This window comes from Carcharhinus amblyrhynchos, chromosome 7 (genome assembly GCF_965287045.1).
Source record: "Carcharhinus amblyrhynchos chromosome 7, sCarAmb.v2.hapA, whole genome shotgun sequence".
Taxonomy (NCBI): domain Eukaryota; kingdom Metazoa; phylum Chordata; class Chondrichthyes; order Carcharhiniformes; family Carcharhinidae; genus Carcharhinus; species Carcharhinus amblyrhynchos.
Genome location: NC_137330.1, coordinates 89585579 through 89611165, shown reverse-complemented (window position 1 = coordinate 89611165; position 25587 = coordinate 89585579). Strand labels below are relative to the sequence as shown.

General features: G+C 40.6%; 1 protein-coding gene across 1 annotated transcript in view; it reads right to left on the bottom strand.

Moving 5' to 3' along the window:
- Positions 1 to 25587, bottom strand: part of mdn1 (midasin AAA ATPase 1) — a 187776-nt gene that overhangs the window by 10658 nt on the left and 151531 nt on the right. The window contains exons 80-95 of the mRNA XM_080192761.1: positions 24163 to 24380; positions 22468 to 22599; positions 21144 to 21331; positions 19588 to 19749; positions 18645 to 18782; positions 17233 to 17371; positions 15962 to 16134; positions 13665 to 13793; positions 12967 to 13108; positions 10687 to 11012; positions 8606 to 8758; positions 6320 to 6421; positions 3781 to 3982; positions 3466 to 3630; positions 3081 to 3244; positions 1555 to 1644 (exon numbers count right to left, since the gene is read on the bottom strand). Coding sequence (XP_080048887.1) covers positions 1555 to 1644; positions 3081 to 3244; positions 3466 to 3630; positions 3781 to 3982; positions 6320 to 6421; positions 8606 to 8758; positions 10687 to 11012; positions 12967 to 13108; positions 13665 to 13793; positions 15962 to 16134; positions 17233 to 17371; positions 18645 to 18782; positions 19588 to 19749; positions 21144 to 21331; positions 22468 to 22599; positions 24163 to 24380 — 2623 coding nt within the window. The remainder of the gene's footprint in view (positions 1 to 1554; positions 1645 to 3080; positions 3245 to 3465; positions 3631 to 3780; positions 3983 to 6319; positions 6422 to 8605; positions 8759 to 10686; positions 11013 to 12966; positions 13109 to 13664; positions 13794 to 15961; positions 16135 to 17232; positions 17372 to 18644; positions 18783 to 19587; positions 19750 to 21143; positions 21332 to 22467; positions 22600 to 24162; positions 24381 to 25587) is intronic.

Genomic DNA, 25587 nt, shown 5'->3' with positions numbered 1-25587 from the left:
CTAAGAGCTATTTACCCATTGGGAGAAAACCATGTTAAATCACTAATGTTGCCATGTAGCTTCCAATCTGTCCAAAGTTTCGGCATTGTTCAATAAAGTGCCCACATTCCCTTAAGCTTTTATTAAAAAGTAAATACTGCAGATTCTGGAATTAGAAACAAAAATAGAAAATGCAGGAAAAACTCAGCTGGTCTGGCAGCGTTTGTGCAAAGACAAAATAGAGTTAACGTTTAAGTCCGTAGAGTCGTAAAGAGCTGAAACGTTAAATCTGTGGGGTATTTCTCTGATTTGGTCCATTTCACTGTTGCCAGGCAGAAAAACCCATGGCTAACTGCAATGATTTATCCAGAGAATGGAGCCTGTGGCAAAAAGAGGCATGGGGGAGAGCGGGGGATGGAGGGTGGTGAGCGAGCGTGTAGGTGGGGGGGCTGAGTGTGTACGTGAGGGAGGGGCGAGAGTGTGCATGAGGGAGTGAGGTGTGTGAGAGGAAGAAAGAGGCACATGTGTCTGATTTGAGAATCAGCTTTCCAGCATCATTCTTCCCATTAAAAACAACAAAAATTGAGACTTGATTTTCTTTAACTAATATAAAACTTTTAAATTATGACCAGATAACCCACTCCTAAATTTGAGACTACTTCCCAGGTTTAACAATAAGGAGCCATGGGAGGATTGTTTGGCCAGAGGGTGGCACGGTGACAAGCACTGCTGCCTTACAGCGCAAGGGACTTGGCTTCCATTCCTGACCTGGGTCACTGTCTGTGTGGAGTCTGCAGGTTCTCCCCATGTCTGCGTGGGTTTTCTCTGGTGCTCTGGTTTCCTCCCACAGTTATGAAAGATGTACAGGTTAGGTGCACTGACCATGCTAAATTCTCCCTCAGTGTACCCGAACAGGTGCTCGAGTGTGGCGACAAGAGGATTTCCATAGTAACTTAATTGCATTGTTAATTTAAGACTACTAATTAAATAAACTAATAAAACTAATGTGAGGGTGCTGTGTAGCTGGTGAAAATTAATTGTGACTGTGTGCCTCATCCTAATATATGTATAGATATAGCTAGAAAAGATGTATTGAAACTTGATTTCTGTGATTGCACCCATTTCACGGCTGAAAAGGGATACCAACATTCTGAGAATGCTTGGGATTCCCTGATGCCCTTGGGAGGTCACCAGGGGTTTAGGAAACTCTGCCTCAAACTTTCCTTGGTTGAATTAATATACTTGGACAATAACTTTGTTATCAGCAGATATTTCTATCTAACAGTTGATAAGTAGGTCAACACCAAGTTTACCAAATGCCAATTACGTCAAATGAAGCTGCCACTGCCCAAGGGTTGGGATAAGATTTACTCCTCACTTGCTTAAAAAAAAAGAGGTAAATCTCAAGCATAAGCCTTCAGTCAAAAAATCTATTCAAAATTTGCAATTTCATTGAATTGAAATAAAAAATAATTATAAGTCTCTTAAGTTGATTTAGGGTGCCCTCCACCTTTTAAACAAAAATCAACTTTTTCTTTTCAGTCCATCCACCAGTGCAGATGGTCTTTTCCTCACCTCTTCTGGATCTCCAGCCTCCTGATTTCGCCAAGCATCCAGCTGCTCTTCCAGCTGTTTACGTAGCTCCTCTGGGTCGGGAGCAACTCTCTGGAAAACAAAGTCATGTTAACTGACATAAGAAGTGTAGCACACAAAGGCACAGCCAAACATACTGGCAATAGTTAATACACTACCTATACCAGATTGCAACTAGCAATTCCCTTTCCCAGTGTAAATGTTAAAATCTCGTTTAGATTACAAGACGACAAGATTGAGCAGCAGAAGTAAACCATTGGGCCCATCAAGTCTATTTCACTGTTCTGCAAGATCATGACTGATCTGATATGATAATCCTAAAGTCTACTTTCCTGCCTTATCCCCTTACTGATTAAACATCAGTCTGTCTCAGCCTTGAACTTATTAAATCGACCCAACCTGCACAGCCTCTATGGTAAAGGATTCCACAGATTCACTCAATTCCTCCTCATCTGTGTCTAAAATTGGCGAACCCTTAGTCTGAAATTATGCCCATTGATCCTAGACTTTCCCACAAGGGGAAACAACCTCTTAGCACTAACCCTGTCAAATTCACTTAGAATATACATCTCAATTAGCCTACTTCTTTTCCTTCTAAACTCCAATGAGTACAGGCCCAACCTACTCAACCTCTCTCATAAGAAAATCCCTCCATACCCAGGATTAACCTAGCAAACTTTCTCTGGACTGCCGCCAATGCCAGTTTATCTTTCCTTTGAGAAGGTGACAAAAACTGCTCACAGTATTCCAGATGTGGTCTAGCTAGTGCCTTGTTTAGTTTTAGCAAGACTTCCCTAGCTTTATACACCATTCACTTTGAAATAAAAGCCAACATTCCATATGACTTACTGAACTTGCATTCTAGTTTTTTGCAATTTAATACGAGGACTCCAAATCCTTCTGTACTGCAGCTTTCTGCAGACTATCTCTAATTAAGTAATATTCATTTCCTTTATTCTTTCTACCAAAGTGCATAAGTTCACATTTTGCTACACATTATATTCCATCTGCCAAGATTTTGTTCACTCACCTATCCTGTCTATATTCTTCTGTAGATTGTGTCATTCTCACCACTTGCCTTCCCACCTATTTTTGTGTCATCTGTAAACTTGGCAATTGTGCATTCACTTCCCTTGTCCAAGTCATTAATATATATTGTAAATAACTGTGCTCGCAACACTGATCCCTGTGACACTCCACCAGTTACAGGTTGCCATCCTGAAAATACTCATCTTATCCCAACTCTGTCTCATCAGTTAGCCAATCCTCTATCCACACTAATATACTGTCCCAACTGTGGGCTCATGTGTACTCTACGTCTTGGAGGAAAAGTAAAATTAATTTTTGTTCGGCAAAAATAATTTTGTTTAGCAATGTAACATGAAAGTAACAGCCTGCTTTATCAGTACAACTCACAAACAAGCTCTGACAGATCAGCATCATTCATCAAAACATGCCTGTTGTTAAGTATCAGTTTTATTGAATGGAATTGCTCTAATCTTTCATACTTGTTCAATGTCCTCTGTTAGCAGCTCATGCAGAGTGTGGATGGTGGACTCGCTATTCCTTTCAGACGTCTGTTCATCTTCGGATTCTGACCAATCATCTGTTGCAGCATCCATCTCTTCAGATTTGGGAAGCTGAAACTCTCCTTCAAGGTTGTTGTCGGACCCTGCAACAGGCCAGATATGGGTCATCTGATAAGATTTTGAGTATAAATCAAAATGACTTAGATTCATACAGGGCTTTTCATGAACCCATGACATTGGCTTCACAGCCAATCAATTACTTTTAGAATGAGGTTGCTGCTGTAATGCAGGAGACCCAATAGCTAATTTGCTCATAAACTCACATACAGCAATGAGGTTACGCAGTGGTTATGTATCTAATTACCTGGTCCTGTTGTAGATGAGGAGTTCTTCTCTGGCTTTAGTTCCTGTACATCCACACTCTGCAATTCTTCCTGATCAGTTTCCATTTCAATGGATTGAGACTCCTCTTTGGTTTCCTCCTCCTGCTCTTGTCCACTTGCATTTTGTTGCTCTGCTGTGGCTGCATCTGGAAGAAGCCATTTGTAAGATTAGGAAAAAGCTGCACACTATTTCAATTCATTCAGCAAAAAGCAAAGTGGATTTTGTTTTTGTTTTACAGATGCAGTGAAGAAATTCTTCTTCGCTGATTTCTGAATTTGAATGATTTTGACCTCACCATAGGTTTGAGTATCATATGAATCACTTCCTTCTTTGATATGTTCATAAGCATCCGCTTCCTTCACTTTCTGGTCGGATTGCCTTGTGTCATGTTGTGCTGCATTGTCAGCTTCCACCATCTTCAGTCGCTTGCTTGCGCACTCATTGCGATCGCCCATTGTTCTTTCATTATCTGCACGACCGGGTTTTCGCTTGTAACTCTTGAGAAAGAGCACCATTTTAGTTTGTCAAAATATCCGCTAGAAACTCAATTGTCTTTCTTTGTAAAATATTGCACAATAAAATATGGGTGGTATAGTGGCAAAGGGGTTAGCACTGCTGTCTCACAACACCAGGAATCCAGGTTCAATACCAGCTTTGAGTGACTGGGTGGAGTGTGCACATTCTTCCTGTGTTTGCATGGGTTTCCTCCAGGTGCTCCGGTTTCCTCCCAAAGTCAAAGATATGCAAGATTAGGCGGATTGGGAGCAATGTTAAAGTTGCATGTTAGTGTCAGGGGGGGGATTAGCAGGGTAAATACTGAGGTTACGGGGATCTCAGTGGGATTGTTGTTATGCAAGCTCAATGGGCCAAATGGCTGTCTTCTGTCCTGTAGGGATTCTATTCTGTTCCTCTACTAAAATGTATCCATGACACGACTTTGTATAATGAATGTGGAAATGAATGGAGGATGTGTTAGTTGAGAGAAGCTTCAAAATCTCCTGAAGCCTGATTGCCATGCTAAGGAATTTGCTGGAATTGGAGATGGGCTTGCCCCTCAAGTTAGCATTTCCAGACTAGGAAAAGGGGGATATACAAGCTAACACCATTTACTAAGCAGAGTGATCATGGATGATTATATCAAATGTACACAATGGCAATTTTTTTTTAAGGTTAATGCTGTACGAAATTTATAGACATGAACAATGGATTAAAGTGACTTAACAGGAACAGCGAGTTCAGAGCCCACTGTATCTCTGTGCAATTCATCACAGTGGTTCCAGAACCAGACACAGAACGTGAGAAATCAAATGGATTTTATTTGCTGCAGTAAGACATCTTGCCATACACCTCAAGACGTTTCCCCTGCACCTTTTAGCTAAAATATGGTTTTACCCACAAAGTTACTGTAACTGTAAGATAGTAACAGTTTATAAAAGACACCATAGCATCTGGACCCTGATGAACAGGATCTATAGTCTATCTTTTGAACCAGTGAGACTAAAGGATTGAGAAATAAACAGCAAATGGTCTTGGGATGAGGGTAATTCTTAAATCATGGACAGATGTGGAGGAACGTTTGGATTTAGAGAAAAGAAATTAAGTGGGGGGAAAAGTTAAATTATATTTTTAAAATCCTCAATAATTCATGGCAGAAGGAATGAAAATCCACATTTTGAATTTGTGTTCACTTTCTGGGTGAAGGGAGGTTGTTGGCAGATATTAACAAAGACTGGAATTTTGCCCTTCCATCTGCCATGGAAAGTGGGAGCGGGCAAGAGGCAGGCTGTGGAAAGGTCTGTTGACTTTGGGCGAGATATTCCAGTTTTAGGGCTAACAAGGCCAGAAATTCCCACCTGAAGTATGAAGTGCCCTACTTGCACTCCTGCAGGATTTGGCTTTGTGGCAAGTTTAATGTGCAATTAACATGCAAACACAGATACTTCATGAAACTATGGTGGTCCAGAGCAAAATACCATATTTGAAAGTTGATTGGACAGTGGTGCAAATTGTCTGGCAACTTAAGGCAATTAGCAATTTTCAAAATATTATTTCATGGGACATGGGCATCACTGGCAAGGCTAGTATTTGTTGCCCATCCACTATTGCTCCTAATAGCCCTTAAAATGAATGACTTGCTTGACAAGGAGGCAGGCAATAGTCAACCTCATTGCTGTGACCTGGAGTCACATGAAGACCAGACCAGGTAAGGATGGCAGACTGCCATCTTGAAGGGCATTAGTGAACCAGATTGCTTTTTCTAAAAAAACCAATTGGTAAGGATGACCATGACTAGCTTTATAATTCAAATTAATTGAACCCATGTCCTCGGAATTAGCCTGGGCTTTTGGACTACTAGGCCAATGACATTACCACAACACTACTATCTCCCCTTCTTCGCCCAAGTCCCTGGCCAATTTGGCCATTAATGACTGGCATTTAAATACCGTTGTAAATTTCCAGGTCAATGGATCTTGAATATTTTACTGAAACAGTTCCTGTTTCTACATCAAAATAACTTGGCAATGCATTTGAAAACCTCACCAAAAAAGGTGAAGGACAATGAATGAAAGACATTACTGCACTGTGAAAGTGAAATATTTGTTTTTGCACAAACCTAAATTGTACAGTTAACTTACAAAACTCACAACCAATCAATATTTCCGAACTCTGTTGGCTGCTAAGTTAGAGACAACGTACAGGTGATCAAAGCAATCATTCAGTTCTTGCATGGTGTGTATGACTGAAAATGTGGCTTTATAAAGATCATAAATGAAGTGGAACCGCTACACATTTGTGTAAACAAAGTGCTGCCTATGAGTGAACAGTGCTTTTACCTGTGTTTTGTCTCGAGATTGTCTTTGAGATGCGACCCTTGCCGTCAGTTTGGACTCATGACCTTCTGACTGATTCGCATCTGCAGCCCCACTTCCTTGTTCCTGCAAGATCCAATATCAAATAAAGTTTGTGCAAAGTATTCACATTTCACCAGATGCTGCATGAGGGTGTTTTTTTTTGGCAGATGACCACTTCATGATTTATCGGATACCGTTTTAACATTTCAGAAACTGTTGTATTTTTTTCTTCTATGTAATATTTCAATTTCTCATTGATGTGAATGTTTGAGCACTAAATGTTTTTTTTTAAATAATGTACTGCAAGTCAGAATCATTATAAGCATTGAAAACAGATGTGAAGACAAGACTAAAGGAAGATAAGTGCTGTAGGTCTCGCCCTTCGGAGTTTACTGCCCTATTTTTTTTTAGGTTAAGGGGACCAAAACTGTACACAGTATTCCAGGTGAGGCCTCACCAACATCTTGAAAAAACTGCAACAAAACCTCCCTATTTTTAAATCCCGATCCCTTTGCAATACAGGACAAAATGCCATTTGCTTTCTTAAATGCTTGTTGGACCTGCTTACTAGCTTTTTGTAATTCTTGCACTAGGACACCTAGATGCCTCTGAAGTTCACTCAGCTGCAATCTCTCTCCATTTAGATAACAATCACAGAATCCCTAAGGTGCAGGAGGCCGCCACTTGGCTCATCAAGTCTGCACCGACTACAATCCCATGCAGGCTCTATTCCTGTAACCCCACATATTACCCCAGCCAATCCCCCTGACACTAGGGTCCATTTCGCATGGTCAATTAACCTAACCCGCACATCTTTGGACTGAGAGAGGAAACCAGAGCACCCGGAGGAAATCCACGCAGAAGTGGGGAGAACATATAAACTCCACACAGACATTGACCTAAGACCAGAATTGAACCTGGATCCTTAGTGCTGTGAGGCAGCAGTGCTAACCACTGTGCCACCGTGCTGCCCCAAATCTGCCTTTTGATTTCTGCTACTGAAGTGTATGACCTCATACTTCCCCTCGTTAAACCCCATTTGGCAGGTTTTTGCCCAGCCACCCCATCTATCTGTATCCTATTGCAGAGTCACAACATCCTCATGACAACATGCCTTTATACCAATTTTCATATCATCGGCAAATTTGAAAACCTTACCATTCTGTTCCTATTAATGTAAATAGTGAAAACTGTGGGGCCAAGAACTGATCCCTGCAGCACTTCACTAGTTACATCTTTCCACTCCGAAAAGGACCCATTTAGTCCAACTTTGTTCTCTATGTGACAGCCAGTTTTCAATCCAAGCTAACACTTCCTACAATTCCATGGGCTGTTACTTTATGCACCAGCCTCTTATGCAGCACTTTTTCAAATGCCTTTTGGAAATCTAAATACACCATATCTACAGGTTCTGCTCTATCTGCTCTCCCTGTTACATCCTCAAAGGATTCAAGCAAATTTATCATGATTTAGCTTTCATAAAACAATGCTCACTAGGTTTGATTATATTCAGCTTTCTGAAACAACTAGCTATTTCCTCTTTGATTATTGACTCAAGCATCTTCCCAATAATAGATGTTAAACTAATTGGTTAAACCTATAGTTTCCTGCTTTTTGACTTTCTCCTTTTTTAAAGGAGGATGTCACATTGGCTGTGTTCTAATCTTCTGGTACCCTCCCAAAATTTACTGAGTCATGAAAGATTTCAACCAATTGGTCCACGACTTCTATTAAAATCCTAGTGTGCAGTTCATTTGGTCCTGGCAACTTGTCTGTCTTTAGCCCAATGAGTTTCTCTAATACTTTATGCCTTGTGATTGGGACGGATGTAAATTCTACCAGATTATTTGAAATCAAACCACCTGATAGCTTAGGGATATTTGCAATGTCTTCCACAATGAAGACTGATGCAAAAAGTTCACTAACGGAGCAAAACTGCATATCGTTCCTATAATCCTTTGTGCCAATGCACTCTGGGATTCCTTCCTTTCAAATAAGTCCACAGCCCCACAGATTACTGTGCAAGAATCTGCCTTCTTCAGGCATAGCCTATTTCACCAAAACAGAAAATGAAAGTGGATAATTGATGTGAAGTTAGTTTCCCATTTATGGACTCCAGCTGAAACATTCATCATAAATGTAGGTAACAAAGATTTTGTTTAATAAATTTAAAAAGGCGCACAGACAGTTAGAAGTTGGATTTTTGTGTGTCGTGCAGACGTATGGAGGAGTTTTCGCAATCCGTGCGCAGACTGATCTAAATTGTACCTCTTTAGCGTGGTCTCTCTCGGATGCAGATCCAGCCAGTTCCACAGCTGTATCACTCTGAAGGTTCTCCTCCCCAGTTACTCCTTCAGCTTCATGTTCCATTCGCAGTTCAGACTGAGACTCATCCTGGTCATCTTCATTATCCTCATCTGCCTGGAAAGAAGAACATTTATAAGAACTTTATAAGACCCTTGTCAGGCCTCATTTAGAGTATTGTGCACAGTTCTGGTCGCCTCACTATAGGAAAGATGTAGAAGCTATTGAAAGGGTGCAGAGGAGATTTACAAGGATGTTGCCTGGACTGGGAGGCATGCCTTATGAAGTTAGGTTGAGGGAGCTGGGACTCTTTTCCCTGGAGAGACGAAGGTTGAGAGGCGACCTGATAGAAGTTTACAAAATGTTGAGAGGAATAGATAGGGTGGACTCTCAGAGGCTATTTCCCCGGGTTGAAATGGTCGCTACGAGAGGACACAGATTTAAAGGTGCGGGGAGGGAGGTTCAGAAGTGATGTTAGGGGTAAGTTTTTCACTCAGAGGGTGGTGAGTGAATGGAATCGGCTGCCGTCAGTGGTGGTGGAGGCGAACTCGCTGGGGTCTTTTAAAAGACTTCTGGATGAGTATATGGGGTTTAATGAGATTGAGGGTTATAGATAGGTCTGTAGGTTGGTAGGTGATGTGATCGGCGCAACTTGTGGGCCGAAGGGCCTGTTTGTGCTGTAGTGTTCTATGTTCTATGTTCTATAGCACTAAGATGGACCTGTTCTTAAGAAAAGAAAGTTTAAAATCATTGAAATTTTTTTTTGTGAGGAATGTGATGGGGACAACTAATTTTACAAAACTGGGAACAGCTCTGCATAAAAATACATGAATACTAATTACCAGAGTCCTGAGGATTAATTAATATATTTTTATGCTGTGAAATATCTAGCTGCACCAAGGGATAGCTGACATCAACAGCTCCACAACCTGTAATCTCATGGGCCAGCATGTGACCCACACTCAAGACCAATCCTAGCTCAGAGGGATGTAACCTGGAGCAACATCAACTAAATCTTCAACTGGGGCATTATTTAATGCAGGCATTTCCAAACCTGGGTCTATAGATCCATGGAGATCAACTAAGGGTCTCGGGGGCGGAAGAGTCAGTGAAGCTGGCAGCTGCCACGAGACTGGCAAATACCAGTTCAAATGCACAAATTTAAAAATCATAACATTGTGCCCTTAAATATAATTTTATCATGTTTCTTGTCAGGGTATGTTTAAAAGTCAGCATTGTTTTGCAGGATGTCAATTTGTCTGGGAAAACATGCAGCTGCATGTTGAGAATGTGGGATAAATGACGTGTTCGTCTGAACAGAGTTAATGCATCTGTGTTTACTCATTTTTCCCTTGAGATTTCAGAGTAGAGTTTTGATTAGGTTGATTTACAAGAGACAGAGTCATGTGTTAATAGGCAGAGCTGAGCTTACAGGAGAGAGATCGTTTTAAAACAGTTTTTAGTCTGATTCTGAAAGAAGCAAATTCTCTCTCTCTATCTCCAGAAGTCCTCTGACAACTTTAAGACTGATAATTGAATTACAAGCCTGTGTTTTGCTAACTGACTTTGAAGATGGGTTAAGTTTGTAAGAGGAATATTGCTTCAATGAAACTCAGGGATGGTTTAGCATTGAAGAATTGTTTCTTGTCGGCATGTTTAAGTATTATTCAATTGGTAAATGTTAAGCTCATTCATTTGTTATTGTTAAATCAAGTTGGTTTTGATAAAAGCTTCCCATTTGTCAGTAGAATCATGCATGTGATGAAATATCATATTCTCACATAAATGTCGGAATAGCAAGTAGTTGGGTTCTAGTCTAACTTCCTAATAACCTGAGAGTTTGTGATCTCATACCCGAACAAAATAATTAGGGAAATCAAATAGGCCAATCAGAGCAAGTCCTCTTAGAGCACTGGATGGTGATAGGCTGCCTGGTCACCTGCTTATTTTGTGAAAAGATGACATACAACTGCAAGTTGTTGTTGCTTGCCCCTTCAGCAAGGGGAAAGTAAACTTTGCACAAAGGAAATAAAGAAATTACATACTTTTGGCTGCTGCCCCTCGTCTCCAGGATCTCCTCTGTTTTCCCTGGTGGATTCCTTCTGTTCTTCCTCTTCAGACTGCTGCTGGTCCAGGTCTTCAGCACTTTCTTCTTCCCCATGTTCCTGATCCTCAGCCTCAGTATTTTCTTCCTTGCTCTCATCCTCTTGGCTCCTCTCATCAGTTTCCTCCTCAGTTTGAGGATCTTGATCCTGTTCTTGCTCAGAACTCTCCTGCATTGTCTCTGTGCTCTCCTCCATGGTCTCATCTTCATCTGGACCTTTCTCATGGAAATCCTTTAGTTTTTCTTCTATATCAAAGGGATTATCTCCTTTATGAGAGTAAAAAAGGTTCATTATAATTGACACGATTTCGGTACTGATGTAAAAAGGTAACTTTTTGATTAGTCCTTTAAAAACAATGGAAGCAGCAGATAAAAAAAACATAAGTTAAAAAAGAGAGACCACATGCAAAGTTTATGAATTTTCAAAAAACATCAATATTAAAACTGGATCGAGTTGTTTAAACATCAATTGTGGGGAAAATGCTGGAGTCCATTATTAAGGAAGTCTTAACAATACAAGTAGAAAATCATAGCATGATTAGAGCAAGTCAACATGATTTTACTTAAGGGAAATGGTGCTTGAAAGAGATTTTTGAGCATGTAACCAGTAATGTGGATAAATTAATGGCTCATGGGTTTGGGAGTAATATATTAGCATTGATAGAGCATTGGTTAAGGGATAGAGAACAGAGAGAGGACACAAATGGTGTTTTTTCCAAGTTGGCAGAGAGTGAATTGGGAAGTATTGCAAGGATCAGTGATGAGGCCTCAGCTCTTTACAATCTATATTAACGACATTGATATATTACTCCACTGTCTTTTTATCTAAGTTTTCATATGATACTAAACTAGGTGGAAAAGTAAGCCATGGGGAGGACACAGAGGCTGCATCAATATAATGACAGGTTAGGTGTGCAGGCAACAAATGGCAGATGGAGTAGACTATAGGAAAATGTGATGTTATTCATTTTGATTGCAAAAAAAGCCCCCAAATTTTATCAAAGCTGAGAAGCTTGTAAGTGTTGAGTTCAAAGAAATGTGCTTGTACAAGGAATGCAGAAAATAAGTTAGCATACAGGTGCAGCAAACAATTAGGAAGATAATGATACATTGGCCTTTATTGAAGGGGCATTGGAGTACAACAATAAAGACGTTTTGCTACATTTGTACAGGGTTTTGGTGGAGCCACATTTGGAGTACCGAGTATAGATTTGGTCTCCATATCTAAGACAAGATACACTTACACTGGATCAGTAACAGCAAAGTTCACTAAATTGGTCCCTGGGACGAGGGGATTATCTTATGATTATAAGCTGAATAAATTGGGTTTGTGCTCTCTACAGTACAGTTTAGAAGTACGAGGCGCAATCAAATTAAAGCCTACAAAATTTTGAAGCAGCTTGATGGACTTCAATCGCTCTGCATCCATTCTAAGATCATTTGGGATCCTGCTGAATGGTGGAGCAGGCTCGATGGGCTATGTGGTCTATTCCTGAAACCTTTTATGTTCTTAAAATGATTAGTTTCCAGGGGAACAGTACATACATCTCCTTACATCTTTTAAAATTTTTAGTGTACCACTTTCTTATACTCCATGCAACAGCTCTATACCTATAGCTTGTACAGAGGTCATTTGAGCTATATGCTCACAGACAAGGGCTGCTCTGGAGCAATATGCCTTCCAATTTGAAAAGAATACAAGCCAGATTCTTGTTCTTGATCACTGATGGAATAGAACATGCAACTAAACATGGGCATTGAGCCAAGAATAGGATTGGACCCATTCACAGAATAATGGCCTCTTGGACAAGGGACTGGATGGTGCTTTCACACCCCTGGGAAAAGTCAATATCTTGAGAAAATGGGCAAGAAATTCTGTTCTGTACAACCTGAGTTTAATCTAGGAACTGAATGTATTCATTGAACACTGGGGAGGGCAGAAGACTGTCACTGTCTGAATACTGGAAAATCTAATAAATCCAGTTTAAAGGTTTTAAAGTTTATTTATTAGTGTCACAAGTCAGCTTACATTAACATTGCAAATGAAGTTACTGTGAAAATCCTCAAGTCACCGCACTCTGGCATCTGTTCAGGTACACTGGAGGGAGAATTTAGCAGGGTCAATGCACCTAATCAGTGTGACTTTCGGACTATAGGAGGAAACCTACGCAGACACTGACATTCTTTGCACATATTCTCAACAAGTCCATAACTAACTTGCCTTGCTCCTCCTGATCCTCGTCACTTTTTTCTCCATCCTGGCTTTCCAGATTGAGGTCTTCAGGCAGGTCCAAGGCCTCGGTTTCTGGTTGTTTGTCCTGATTGCCTTGGTATGGATCCACTTCATTTTCATCATATTCACGCTAACGTAATGAAGTAGATTAGTAAGCCCCCTTTGTACTTGCATTTGAAATCTGTTCAGATTACTAATTAAATTAGTGGTGAGTTAATGTAAAAACACCAAATTAAGACAAAGTAATATTTATCATGCAACTGATATATACACTTGCAACTTCCACAATAGGCATTTTACAAAAAAATGTTTTGAAAGTGATATACCCATCAGTCTAGTGGGAACAAAATTCACTACGAATGAGATCTTTATACAAAATTTTGGTATTTCTACTTTTGATGTTTCACTACTCATTGTTTTTGAAACTTTGTTTATTCTCCCCCTTAAGATTTCTTTTTCCCCTAAAAACAAAAGTCAAGACCACAGGTAAGTTATTTGTATTCAGATGTTTTTGCTGATTATCTCACGAAGGCCATGTGGAGAACCCGAGCTTGCAACATTGAGAACTTCAGATGTGAACTCAGGCCCAGCCACTCACTGGTTACAGCGAGTTAAACAACCAGACATTCTGCACTACTGCACACAACCGCAGGGGAACTTTGTGGGGGAAAATGAAATGTCAATACCTCATCCAACTGCTCATGGATTTTCTCTTTGCCTTCCTCTTCCTCCCCCTCTTCTTCCCTCTCCTTCTCACTCTCGTTTTGGTTTGCTGCATCCAAATTATCATCTTTAGCAACGAGTTCAGACTGCTCCTGCAGTTAAATAACAGTTGGGGCATGAAATTAAAAACTGCAGCGACCACAGGTCAAGATGGAACTGATCAAATAACTAAAGCAAAGCAGTTCTGCAACAACAGGGTGGGAAGGCATGCAAAGGGAACAGATGCAATGTTTTTCAAATGTATATAGTTCAAAGTACTTGAGTGAACTGTACGGAAAAAATGTCCATTGATCAACGATATCAAAAGGCCCCGAATCACTAGTGCATGCAACTGGAGGTGCAGCCATTCCTGATTCCTGCAACAATCTTTCTTTCAATAACTGATTATTTGGGGTATATTTTCTACAAAAAGCAAACAAACAATCCCAGCAGTCTTGTGAATCAAGATTGAGAACATTTATTTAGCAGCCTTTGCTATTTTCCTCCCTTCCACTTTCTAACAGAATTAGGACAGTTAGGATTGATATTAAAAGCTATATATACATTCATAATCATAGAGCAGACTCAAGGGCATTCCAGAGTTGAACAACAGTAGCTGCTTGCAGCCGATGTAAATGTGAAGGAGGTAATGGAAATTAAATTTCAGACAGAACGGAGAGGGCCAAGACAAGAGACAAGATAACATCTACATATCACTGATTATGTAAATGAAGCTCAGCAGTTGATATACTCATTAGAATAATCAGTGATCAACAGCTATTAAGGAGGTCTAGCAACAATGTTAGAAAGTAAGAATTATAAAAGTGTGTTGCAAACTGTAAATGTTTGAGAATTTTCCTTGGGTGACTCAGGAGCTTCTGTGTACAAAGGCTTTTTTTTCAAAAAAACTTACTTGATCCTCAGATTTCACAGTGGCTGTTTTTCTCCACAACACAACCAAGCTAGAACTCCCTCAACCCTAGCTTGAAACTCCATATTCATCTGATTGACGAGATCCACTTGCTAACCTTTTAACCATATTCTCAATAACCTGATCAATTTTCCTTTTCCCAGTCCACATATGCCAGTGAGCACTGTAACTAACTCAACCTCCTCAGGTACTGTATTCCTCCATTTCTAAATCGTCATTCCACTCCACCCTGTCTCAGATCCTGAAAATCATTACCCCATCAACAATTTCACTTTTTTCCTTGAATAAGTTGTCGTCTCAGGTCCATGCCGGTCTCTCTCATCTCCATTTGAATCTTTTCACGCAGGCTTACACCTTACCAGGTGTACTGAAGAGTACTGAAAAGGCCCTAACCAGAATCACGATTAACAACCATGGCGCCAAGGACCCAGGTTCAATTCCAGCCTCGGGTCACTGTCTGTGTGGAGTGCTGCATGGGTTTCTTCTGGGTGCTCCAGTTTCCTCTCACTGTCCAAAGATGTGATTGGTCATGCTTAATTGACCCTAATATGAGGGAGATTAATACTGTAAATGCGTGGGCTTATAGGAATAGGGCCTGGGTGGGACTATGGCTGGTACAGACTTGATAGGTCAAACGTTCTCCTTCTGTACTGCAAGGACTCTATGGCGATTTCTTTGAACCCCTGACTGTGAAAGTGGTGTGTTATTCCTCCTCTCTGCAATATTTTACACAATGAACCACTCCACTAAATACCTCTTTGGCATTGCCCAGAATTGGTTCCATTCTTACCAACTCAGAGAGGGTATCACCAGCTTCACTTCTTCCCAAGACCTCAAAGGATCCATTCCTCTCTCCCCTTTACTCATCAATATACCACCACTAGGGGCACATGTACAGAACTCTTGATAAGAAAGTGCTCTTTACTGATCAATAAAACAGTTAAACAAGTTACTCATTTTTAAACTTAAAATTCAATTCTTCCAAAACAAACTACATCACTCAGAAAGCCAGAGAAATTGGTGCATGGTGATTCATAGCTGCTGCAAGAGTCAGTGCTTCCAGGAATCTCTACCGTCAGTACTCATCTAAACCTGTCATTCGTTATCAGTTCAGAAAATGGAAATAAAGGAATTAAAAAAAAACAAGTACAGATTGTCATTCCAAATTCTGCTACAGTAAAATGAAATGAAACAATGGAGGAAACTTAAGCATCCAGCGAGCAATTTTCTTTGCTACAAATTTCTTCATTGTAATTTCAACTGGTTTCAAAATAATTGTCAATAATCATTAGTATTGAAACTACTTAATTAAAAAGTGAATTTCAGATTTATAAATGCTTGGCATCTTACCACATCCATCCCTGGCCCAGTTTCTTCAGCCTCATCACTACCACTATCTTCATTCTCATCATCCCCCCAAAGTCTTTCATCTAATTGGTCAGCCTCTGCACCTTCCAGGTCACCCATCTGTTTATCCAGTTCTTCCTCTTCTTGGTCTGACTCCTCTTCATCGTTGTCCTCTCCTGAAGAAACAATTCAGCCATTGAAACACAAGTTGGGGCTTCTCATTGGTGAATGAGCTGAAACATGCCAATGGCTATATTAAGTTGTTTCAGTTTAACTTGACCACATGAAAAAAAAGCAGCTCAAGTGGAAGTGATTGCATTCTAATAGATTCCTGTTAGATACTGAAAGGAATTTTTTTTTTAAAAGATAGTATTTCAAAGATCTAAATGAGAGATTACAGCTGATGTCCAAACTATGATTCACAAATACCTTCTCACATATCTCCAGTTTAGAGCCAATTTAATTAGATTTCACCTTCAACTGGCAATCAACTGTTGCCAGCTCCCAGCTGGAAAGTTCTATTTCCTTGAGTTCACTATTATTATTCACAGTGAATAGAAAACCTGAATTAAGAGTCAGTCAATTTATGAGTGCTAAGATGCTGTAAATTATAGATCTGCCAGTTTACAGAAAAAGTCCATTCTTAAATACGTGACATGAAGTCACTTGATATTAAAAACATTACAAAACAGGATAGGGTATGTACAGCAAGGTCACAAATGCTTAGCATGCCAAACTCAGAACCCAATCATTTGGTTCCGAAGATTTTGCATTTTTGATCTTTAATGTTCCATTCTAAGTTAGCTTCGTAAATACTGGCCTTCTAAAAGGTCAGATAAAGATGTCCCAGATGATCATAGGCTGCTTTCCCCTTTGAGGGGGAGAGCTGAGTGGTAATTAAATCTGAGGGTCACCCCATTTCAGGCAAGGGGCAAGGTTGAGAGGCAGGGGAGCTTCAACGGGGCTGCTTTACTACTGCTCCAGCTCACATCAAATAGTAATAAGCTCTGATTCAGGCCACTATTTGAAAGTAATAAAATCTGCTTTCACCAAGATTTCCATTAAACATAAAAACAGAAAAAAAATTTGGAAATGTTCTGTGAAATGGTTGCTGCTATGAAACTTTAACCTTGGCTTTTCTCCACAGACCTGAACATTTCTCGCACTTTGTCTTAATTTTGGATTTCCAGCTTCTGCAGTGCTTTGCATTTCCACTATATTTTCCTATTAAGCAGCACACAAAGTACACCTCAATTTGTCACTCAGCAGCTGACCTGGTTCTTTGTTGTCTCCATCGTGCAGTTTTCCCTGGAAGTCCTCAGACATTTCGATAGCATTTTCTTCCTCTTTAACATCTGCCATGTTCTCTGCATCATCTTTCTTTTTTTGGTCTTTGCAGAAAGTATCTTCCACCTGAAGAGTCGGAAAACATAAGAATTTTACTAAAAATAGGAATCTATTATCTATCTCAGTGCAACATTCTAAAAATTTTGCTCTAAAACTTATTTCAGTTAACGAGGGAGGGTGGGGGGTGGGGAAAGAGAATGAACGAAGAAGGGAGAGAACATAAGCAAAGGGGAATACAATGCATTGCGTGACTGTCTGCTCCGTCAATAGCACATGGGAGGAAATTGATGGGAAGAATTGGAAAGGAAACTGATAAGACAATTGGTATCGCAATCTTGCGGTTACTGTGATCTCCAATCCTTATATCCTTTTTTCCCCAGCTTCACTCCGAGAGTGTTCTAATTTACAAAACACCAAATAAGCATTAACCGCGTCCCTCAAATAATTTACATGATAAAAATTCCTGAATCTCAAATAACTTTACATCTTGAAGTGGGACAACTTATTGTTGTAACGTAATCCTTGCATTCACCCTCCCAAATAGGAGTTGGGATACACATTCACCAACAGAGTACGCTTATCTATATTAGCGCATCAATGCTTTGAATGTTGGCTGGTTTTCCATAGCTGCAGAATCATAACTCACTCTGATCCTTAGCCAACCCCCCCAGTCAAGACTTTCTAGCAGGGAGTCACTGGATAGCAAATCATGAGTAACAACTGGCTGTTTTGTTTTACCTCCCTAGCCCTCCGAAACATACTTATTTCCAATGTAGTCAAAACAAAACTAAGTAAAGGTTAGAAATAAATCATTGGGCTCTCTGATCCAGGTAGCTGGTTTATACACTGCTTATTCCGATGGATTCGTGGGGATTTCCCATTGACATTTTCAAAACAATAATAAATGGATTCAGTTCATAGGCAAGCCACAATGGAGGTGGGTTTTTAAAACATTGAATAAACAACATCATATGAGGGTTCAAGTGTGATTGAGCGACAGATGTACAGAATGTAAATGTTCAATCTGCTGCATGTTACAGGTGCAGCTCATTTGACTACACAAATGCAAAAGCTCAATTTGGTTAAGTGAAAAGGTGCATTTTTTTTACATCACTGATTAACAGACCATAAAAAGTGGGTCCCCTTGATAGCAGAAGCACCGATGTTGGAAAAAGTAAAAGATTGGATTCCCAATGTTCGTCTTTCTTATTACAGCAATATTTCTTCAATTTGTAAATCATCCTCTCAGTCCTACAGCACTTAGGTGGAAGAACAAGATTCTTTTGACACATTAAAGTGAAACAATATAGCAGAATTAAAACACTGAGAAAGCACATACCTGGTCTTCATTTTCTATCTTGTCGCTGACATCCTTCATGCCTTCCCCCTCTCCAATCCCGCCACTCTCATTCTCATGGAATTGAGTTGAACCTTCTCCAGCTGCTTCCTCCATGAACTCTTTGGGAAGGCAGAATCCCTGCTCAAGAAATATCCCTCAGTCATTTCATCACCAAGATATTTTGAAGCATTCATTAATGACTTTTGTTTTGAAAACAATCCCAATTTTGCAAAAAATAAGTTCTTGGTGTAGCATTCATTTCAAGTTGTTGTGCTGGATATAGCACTTGGGGTGAATAGGATCAAAGATTATGGGGACAAAGCAGGATTAGGCTATTGAGTTGACGATCAGCCATGATCGTAAATGAATAGCAGAGCAAGCTCGAAGGGCCAAATGGCCTCTTCCTGCTCTTATCTTCTATGTTTCTATGTTGTGCTGAGAGGATTGTTTAAAACAATGTGAAACAAAATTAAAAACTTTTAAAAACACGTATTTTTGAAGTAATAAAATGTGGGAGAATTTTACAAACGTCCAATTTCAAAACATTCAGCTTTCGTGGACATTTGTTTTTCCCAGTGACTGGCAAAAGATGTGTGGGTTAGGTGCCATGGCCATATTAAATTGTCCCTTGGTGTTGGGGGGGAACTAGCAGGATAAATACTTGGGGTCACAGAGATATGGCCTGGGTGGGATTGTTGTTGGTGGAGGCTTGAGGGGCCGAGTGGCCTCCTTCTGAACTTTAGGGATTCTGTGACAAAAGGAGCACATCAGAAGGCAAGTTTTTTTTGGGCAAGAGGTGACCTGGCAGGGCGAGAGTTGGAAACGAGAGAGAAGAGAAAGCAAGCCCGGAAATACATTGTAGGTATTGATATTTTATGATATAAAAAAGTTAATTTTTTTATTTTAAATTTAAATGATGGCACAATAAAATTGAATACCATACCTGCACAGCAAGGTCTGTGAATAAATGAGCTAAGACAGATAGCAATTTCCCACTGCTCCTGTGAGTTGCCATGGAAATTGTTAGGTAGTGTAGGACCAGCTCAGAGTAAGTAGTCAACATGGGAAGGAGTCGCATGATGCAGCGGCAACTTTGATTGAACAACTAAAGGGAGAGAAAGAACAGGTCGGTTTCTGTCTAGTCTGAACAGGAGCTGTGCTTTGCTGAAACCAGACGTAACGGAAAATAAAATCAGTACAAGCCATCATATCTTTTTGCAAACTTAAAAGCTGAGCCAAGGCAAGAACACAATTCAGAACTCCTCACTCGCCATCACGTTGGCGCATTTGAGCACAGCAGAAGCTTGTGTCAGGTCAAAAACATCTAACTTGTCGCTAAAACTGAAGAAAAATGAAGAAAAGAATGGACCTACCTCACATTAGGTGGACCTTTCTCTACACCCTAGCTATGACTGTAACACTACATTCTGCACTCTTACATTTCTTTCTCTATGTACGGTATGATTTGTCTGTGTAGTGCGTAAGAAACAATACTTTCCACAGTATACTAGGACATGTGACAATAATAAATCAAATCAACAACTTGATGTCAGCATCATGTTTACCAATCAAAACAAACTGTCTCAAGGGATCTGATCCTTTTGTTTTCCTTCTGTTTGGCATTTTCAAAATTCTGTTGCGGATAACAATCTAAAGTTTTAATCCGAAGTGTGTTCTACTAAAATTATTTTACTAATGTTCTACTCTCTACTAGTTATTTGAAGCAAAGTGCAGATTCAGGATCCTTTTTCAACTTTACTAGGAAAGCCAAGAAGCAACAGCATTGACATGCCAAACTGCAATTTTTAAAAATTCATTTGTGGGACATGGGTGTTGCTGAGTGGCCAGCATTGGGCAGTTGAAAGTCAACCACATTGCTGTGGCTCTGGAGTTACGTAGGTTAGACCAGGTAAGGATGGCAGATTTCCTTCCCTGCAGAACATTAGTGAACCAGATGGGTTTTTGCATCAATTGACAATGGTTTGATGGTCATCAGTAGATTCTTAATTCCAGATTTTTAAAATTTAATTCTAATTCCACCAAGTGCCATGGCAGAATTTGAACCCGGGTCCACAGAACGGATTTTCTGCATTAATAATCCAGCGATAATACCACTACGTCATCACCTCCCCTTTAACTGGCTCAAAAGAATTGTTCTCTTTGAAAAATTGCTTCAATAATGTTAGGTTTTCAATGCTTGTCCATGAAAAAAAGTGTTTTGCAAAATAAAATACCAGTTGAGCATTCTCAAATATTGGGGGAGAGGTTAATCAGATTACTTCAGCCAGACCTCTATATAATGCAAGCTTAGGGAACACTCATCAGTCTGCAGAAATAACTAAACCAATGCTTTGTTTTGTATATACGCAGTAGGCTTTCCCCCAATAAAAATGTGCACAGAACAAACCTGATTGTAGCTAAAGTTCAAATATACTTAAAGGTACATTCTTATATTTATCTCAGTACATATAAAAAAGGGACTTTTTATACATAACAAACCTGGTACTCTGCGAGTGAGCACTCCTGACGGCTGTCCATTAGTTTTTCCAGAAGATCAGAGACAACAGCAGTAACTTTCTGCAGGTTTAAAGAAGCAATGTCGCTTGCTAATTGCTGCCCCAAATATTTACTCAGGTATCCAGATTGAACTTGGTGCACCATCTCCTTATCCTCACTGCTTTCATTTCCTACAATTGACCAAGGCATCAGCATTAATATACAGAGACTATTTTCTGGCAACTAATAACACATCACAGAGTCATAGAAATTTACAGCATGAAAACAGGCCCTTCGGCCCAACTAATCCACGTCATCCAGTTCTTAACCATTAAGCTAATCCCCACTGCCTGCTTTTGGCCCATATCCCTCTATATGCACCTTACCCATCTATCTGTCTAAACGCTTTTTAAAAGACAAAATTGTACCTGTCTATTTTTGGTGAAACCCAACTACATAGAATACACTGGTTATTATGATGTTATGATATTATCCAAGGTATAAAAATAAAATGGAACTGGCCCCAATTTTAGAACTAAATGGATTATGCCGGCTCAGTTGTTAGTGATTATTTTGCACGTGGGTGGTCACTGCTAACCACCCTCACGATCCAAAAATGGCAATAGCCAGCTTTCTCTTTTGGACACATCAACATTGCAGGTAGCAGAGTAACCTCCTATAGAAAATTCAAATGATCACAGGTCTCTGTAGTGGTGGCAGAAATAACTTTTTAAAAATTCAGCCTTGGGACGTGAGCATTATTGGCAAAACTACCATCCCTTACTGACTTCAATGATCAGCCAGCTTCTTGAATCACAGTAGTCCAGATGTTATAGGTTCACCTGCAGTGCTGTTATTCATAGAATCCCGGCAGTACAGAAGCCCATTATGCCTGCACCAATAACAATCCCACCCATGCCCTAAACCCATAACCCCATGCATTTACCCTGCTGATGCCCCTGACATTAAAGAGGCAATTTACCATGGCCAATTCACCTAACCTGCATATCTTTGGACTGAGGGGAGAAACCGGAGCACTCGGAGAGAACCCACATCGGAGAACATGCAAACTCTGCACAGACAGTCATCCAAGGCAGGAAATTAACCTGTGTCCCTGGCACTGTCAAGTAGCAGTGCTAAGCACTGTGCTGCCCAAGAAGGGAGTTCCAAGATTTTGAACCAGTGTCCTGTTCAAGTCTGACAGTATTCATCCTATGACTCCCTCCTCTCTCTTACCCATTACCCCCACTGCTTCTAATAAAAACAGTCATGATTTTGCAAATCCCTAAGACACAGCTGTGAACTAACAAAGAACACTAACACTTACCAGTGGTCTTCTCTTGTTCCTTTCCATTCTCCTCTTTCTGCCTCTTTACTATAGCCTGTACAGCACAAAGCACTGTATTAATTGCAGGCTCCACTTGTAGGGAGAAGTCCACTAATGAACTCACACTGGAATCTAGTGTTAGAGGAATGTCAAAACAGCAATATTAATTCACAATGAATTGCATGACCCATTTTCTTCCTGCAAGCTGAAGCTAAAAAGGTGCTCCACTTGCATATATTTCATTCTTTGATTTATTATTGTCACATGCATTAATATACAGTGAAACGTATTGTTTCTTGCACACAAAACAGACAAGACGTATCGTTCATAGAGAAGGAAATGAGAGAATGCAGAATGTAGTGTTACAGTAACAGCTAGGATTTAGCAAAAGATCAACTTAATGCCGGGTTAGTCCATTCAAAAGTCTGATATCAACAGGGAAGAAGCTGTTCTTGAGTCAGTTGGTACATGACCTTTGATAAGGTTCACCATGGTAGGCTTCTGCAGAAAATGCAGATGTATGGGATTGAGGGTAATCTAGGAAATTGGATCAGGAATTGGCTAGCAGATAGGAGACAGAGGGTGGTGGTTGATGGTAAATATTCGTTATGGAGTCCAGTTACGAGTGGTGTGCCTCAGGGATCTGTTTTGGGGCCACTGCTGTTCGTAATTTTTATTAATGATCTGGATGAGGGTATAGTTGGGTGGATTAGTAAATTTGCTGATGACACCAAAGTCGGAGGTGTGGTAGATTGTGAGGAAGGGTGTCATAGTTTGCAGGGAGACTTAGACAGGTTGCAGAGCTGGGCCGAGAGGTGGCGGATGGAGTTTAATGCGGAGAAGTGTGAGGTAATTCACTTTGGTAGGAATAACAGATGTGTCGAGTATAGGGCTAACGGGAGGACTCTGAATAGTGTGGATGAACAGAGGGATCTAGGTGTATGTGTACATAGATCCCTGAAAGTAGGGAATCAAGTAGATAAGGTTGTTAAAGAAGGCATACGGTGTCTTGGCGTTTATTGGTAGGGGGATTGAATTTAGGAGTCGCGGTTTCATGTTGCAACTGTACACAACTCTGGTGCGGCCGCACTTGGAGTATTGTGTGCCGTTCTGGTCCCCACATTACAGGAAGGATGTGGAGGCTTTGGAGAGGGTGCAGAGGTTTACCAGGATGTTGCCTGGTATGGAGGGGAGGTCCTATGAGGAGAGACTGAGGGATTTGGGGTTGTTTTCGCTAGAAAGAAGGCGGCTAAGAGGGGATCTTATTGAAACATATAAGATGATTAGAGGTTTAGATAGGGTGGATAGTGATAGCCTTTTTCCTCGGATGGAGAAAGCTAGCACGAGGGGGCATGGCTTTAAATTAAGGGGGGGTAGTTATAGGACGGATGTCAGGGGTAGGTTCTTTACCCAGAGGGTGGTGAGGGATTGGAATGCCCTGCCTGCTGCAGTTGTAAATGTGCCTAGTTTGGGGGCGTTTAAGAGATCCGTGGATAGGTTTATGGATGAAAAGGGATTGGTTTAGGTTAGAGGGTCATTGTTTTTTAACTGGTCGGCGCAACATCGTGGGCCGAAGGGCCTGTTCTGCGCTGTAATTTTCTATGTTCTATGACCTCAGACTTTGTATCTCTCTCTCTTCCACTTTCTTCCTTTGGGAAAATGTCCAGGGTGCATGGGGTCCTTAATTATGCTTACCATCAAATGTCAGATTCAGTAGCTCTTGCTCCCATGTTGTAAATTCAGTCATTGCGCGACTGACTTCCTCTTTAATATACTCGAGGCTCCTGAACAACGCTGGGCAGTATGATGCATTCCCAGAAGCAGGAGCAGCGAACATGGTCTGGACGTCTTGCAGCTGAACCATGGTCTTACTCAGACAACCAATCCCTGTTGAGCAGGTCTCAAAGCATGCCCTGACAAAAAACAAAAACAAGAAACCTTATGTATCCATCAGAAAAATGTTTAACTCAACCAGAAACCATAAATTATTGCACAATTCTCTCTTGCCTATATTAGATTAGGGAATTCACTTTGGAACTTCTTTATTGGCTACAATGTGCTTTGGGATGACCTGAGGTCGTGCGTAGCATCATTAAACGAAGCCCTTCTGATTTAAGTTAAAAATAAAACTAGAGAATATTGTGTTCCCAATAGTTCGTTCAGTGAGTTTACTCATTGAGCAACTGGGCCATATGTACTGGTCATGTCTGGATTCACTACCTAATCATTGGGAGAAAAATGAACCCCTGTTCCCAATCACTATCAACTAACTCCAAGTGCGACCAACCTTCTCCCTCAACGCACTGAAAGCATGAGAAGCATCTGAGCCCAATCATTATTTCCCTGACCCATTAGGAATCTCTTGGTTCCCACCTGGTACCTGTCCCAGCTGGAATAACTTAGCTCTAGGAACATTAGTGTTAATCATCTTATGGATAGGGCATTATTGTGGGGGCTCTTCACAATAATACCTTGGGCCCACCATCTTCAGTTACCTCATCAATTACCTTCTCTCGGTCATAAAGGTTAAAAGTAGGCTTGTTGTTCACAGATGATTGTATGGCCATTTATGTTACATTTGCAATTCCTCATGTTACAGCAGCCCATTCCCAATTGCAGCAAAACTTGGACAACTTCGGCTGTTAAGTGGCAAGTAACATTCATGCTGTACAAGTACCAGGCAGCGACCGTCCCCAACGAAACAGAACTTAGCCATCTCCCCTTGACATGTAATGGCATTACCAATATTGAGTGTCCAACTATTAACTTCTTGGAGGGGGCGGGGGTGGCATTGACCAGAAACTGAACTGAACTGGCTATGTAAATAGTGTGGCTACACGATCAAGCAAGACACTATGAAATTTGCGGTGAGTAACTCACCTCCTGACTCCCTGAAGCCTAACAGTGCCAAGGACTTTATTACATTCATGCAATGGGGCAGATGGAGCCTTGGTTTAAATGCCTCATCCAGAAGTCTCCTTGGACAGTGCTGCACTCCCTCAGTACTGCACTGCAATGTCAGCCTTGGTTTTGGTGTTCAAGTCCCTGGAGTAGGACTGGAACCCAAAATGTTCTGAATGTGGGATGAGAATGTTACCAACTGAGCCACAGCTGAGTGGA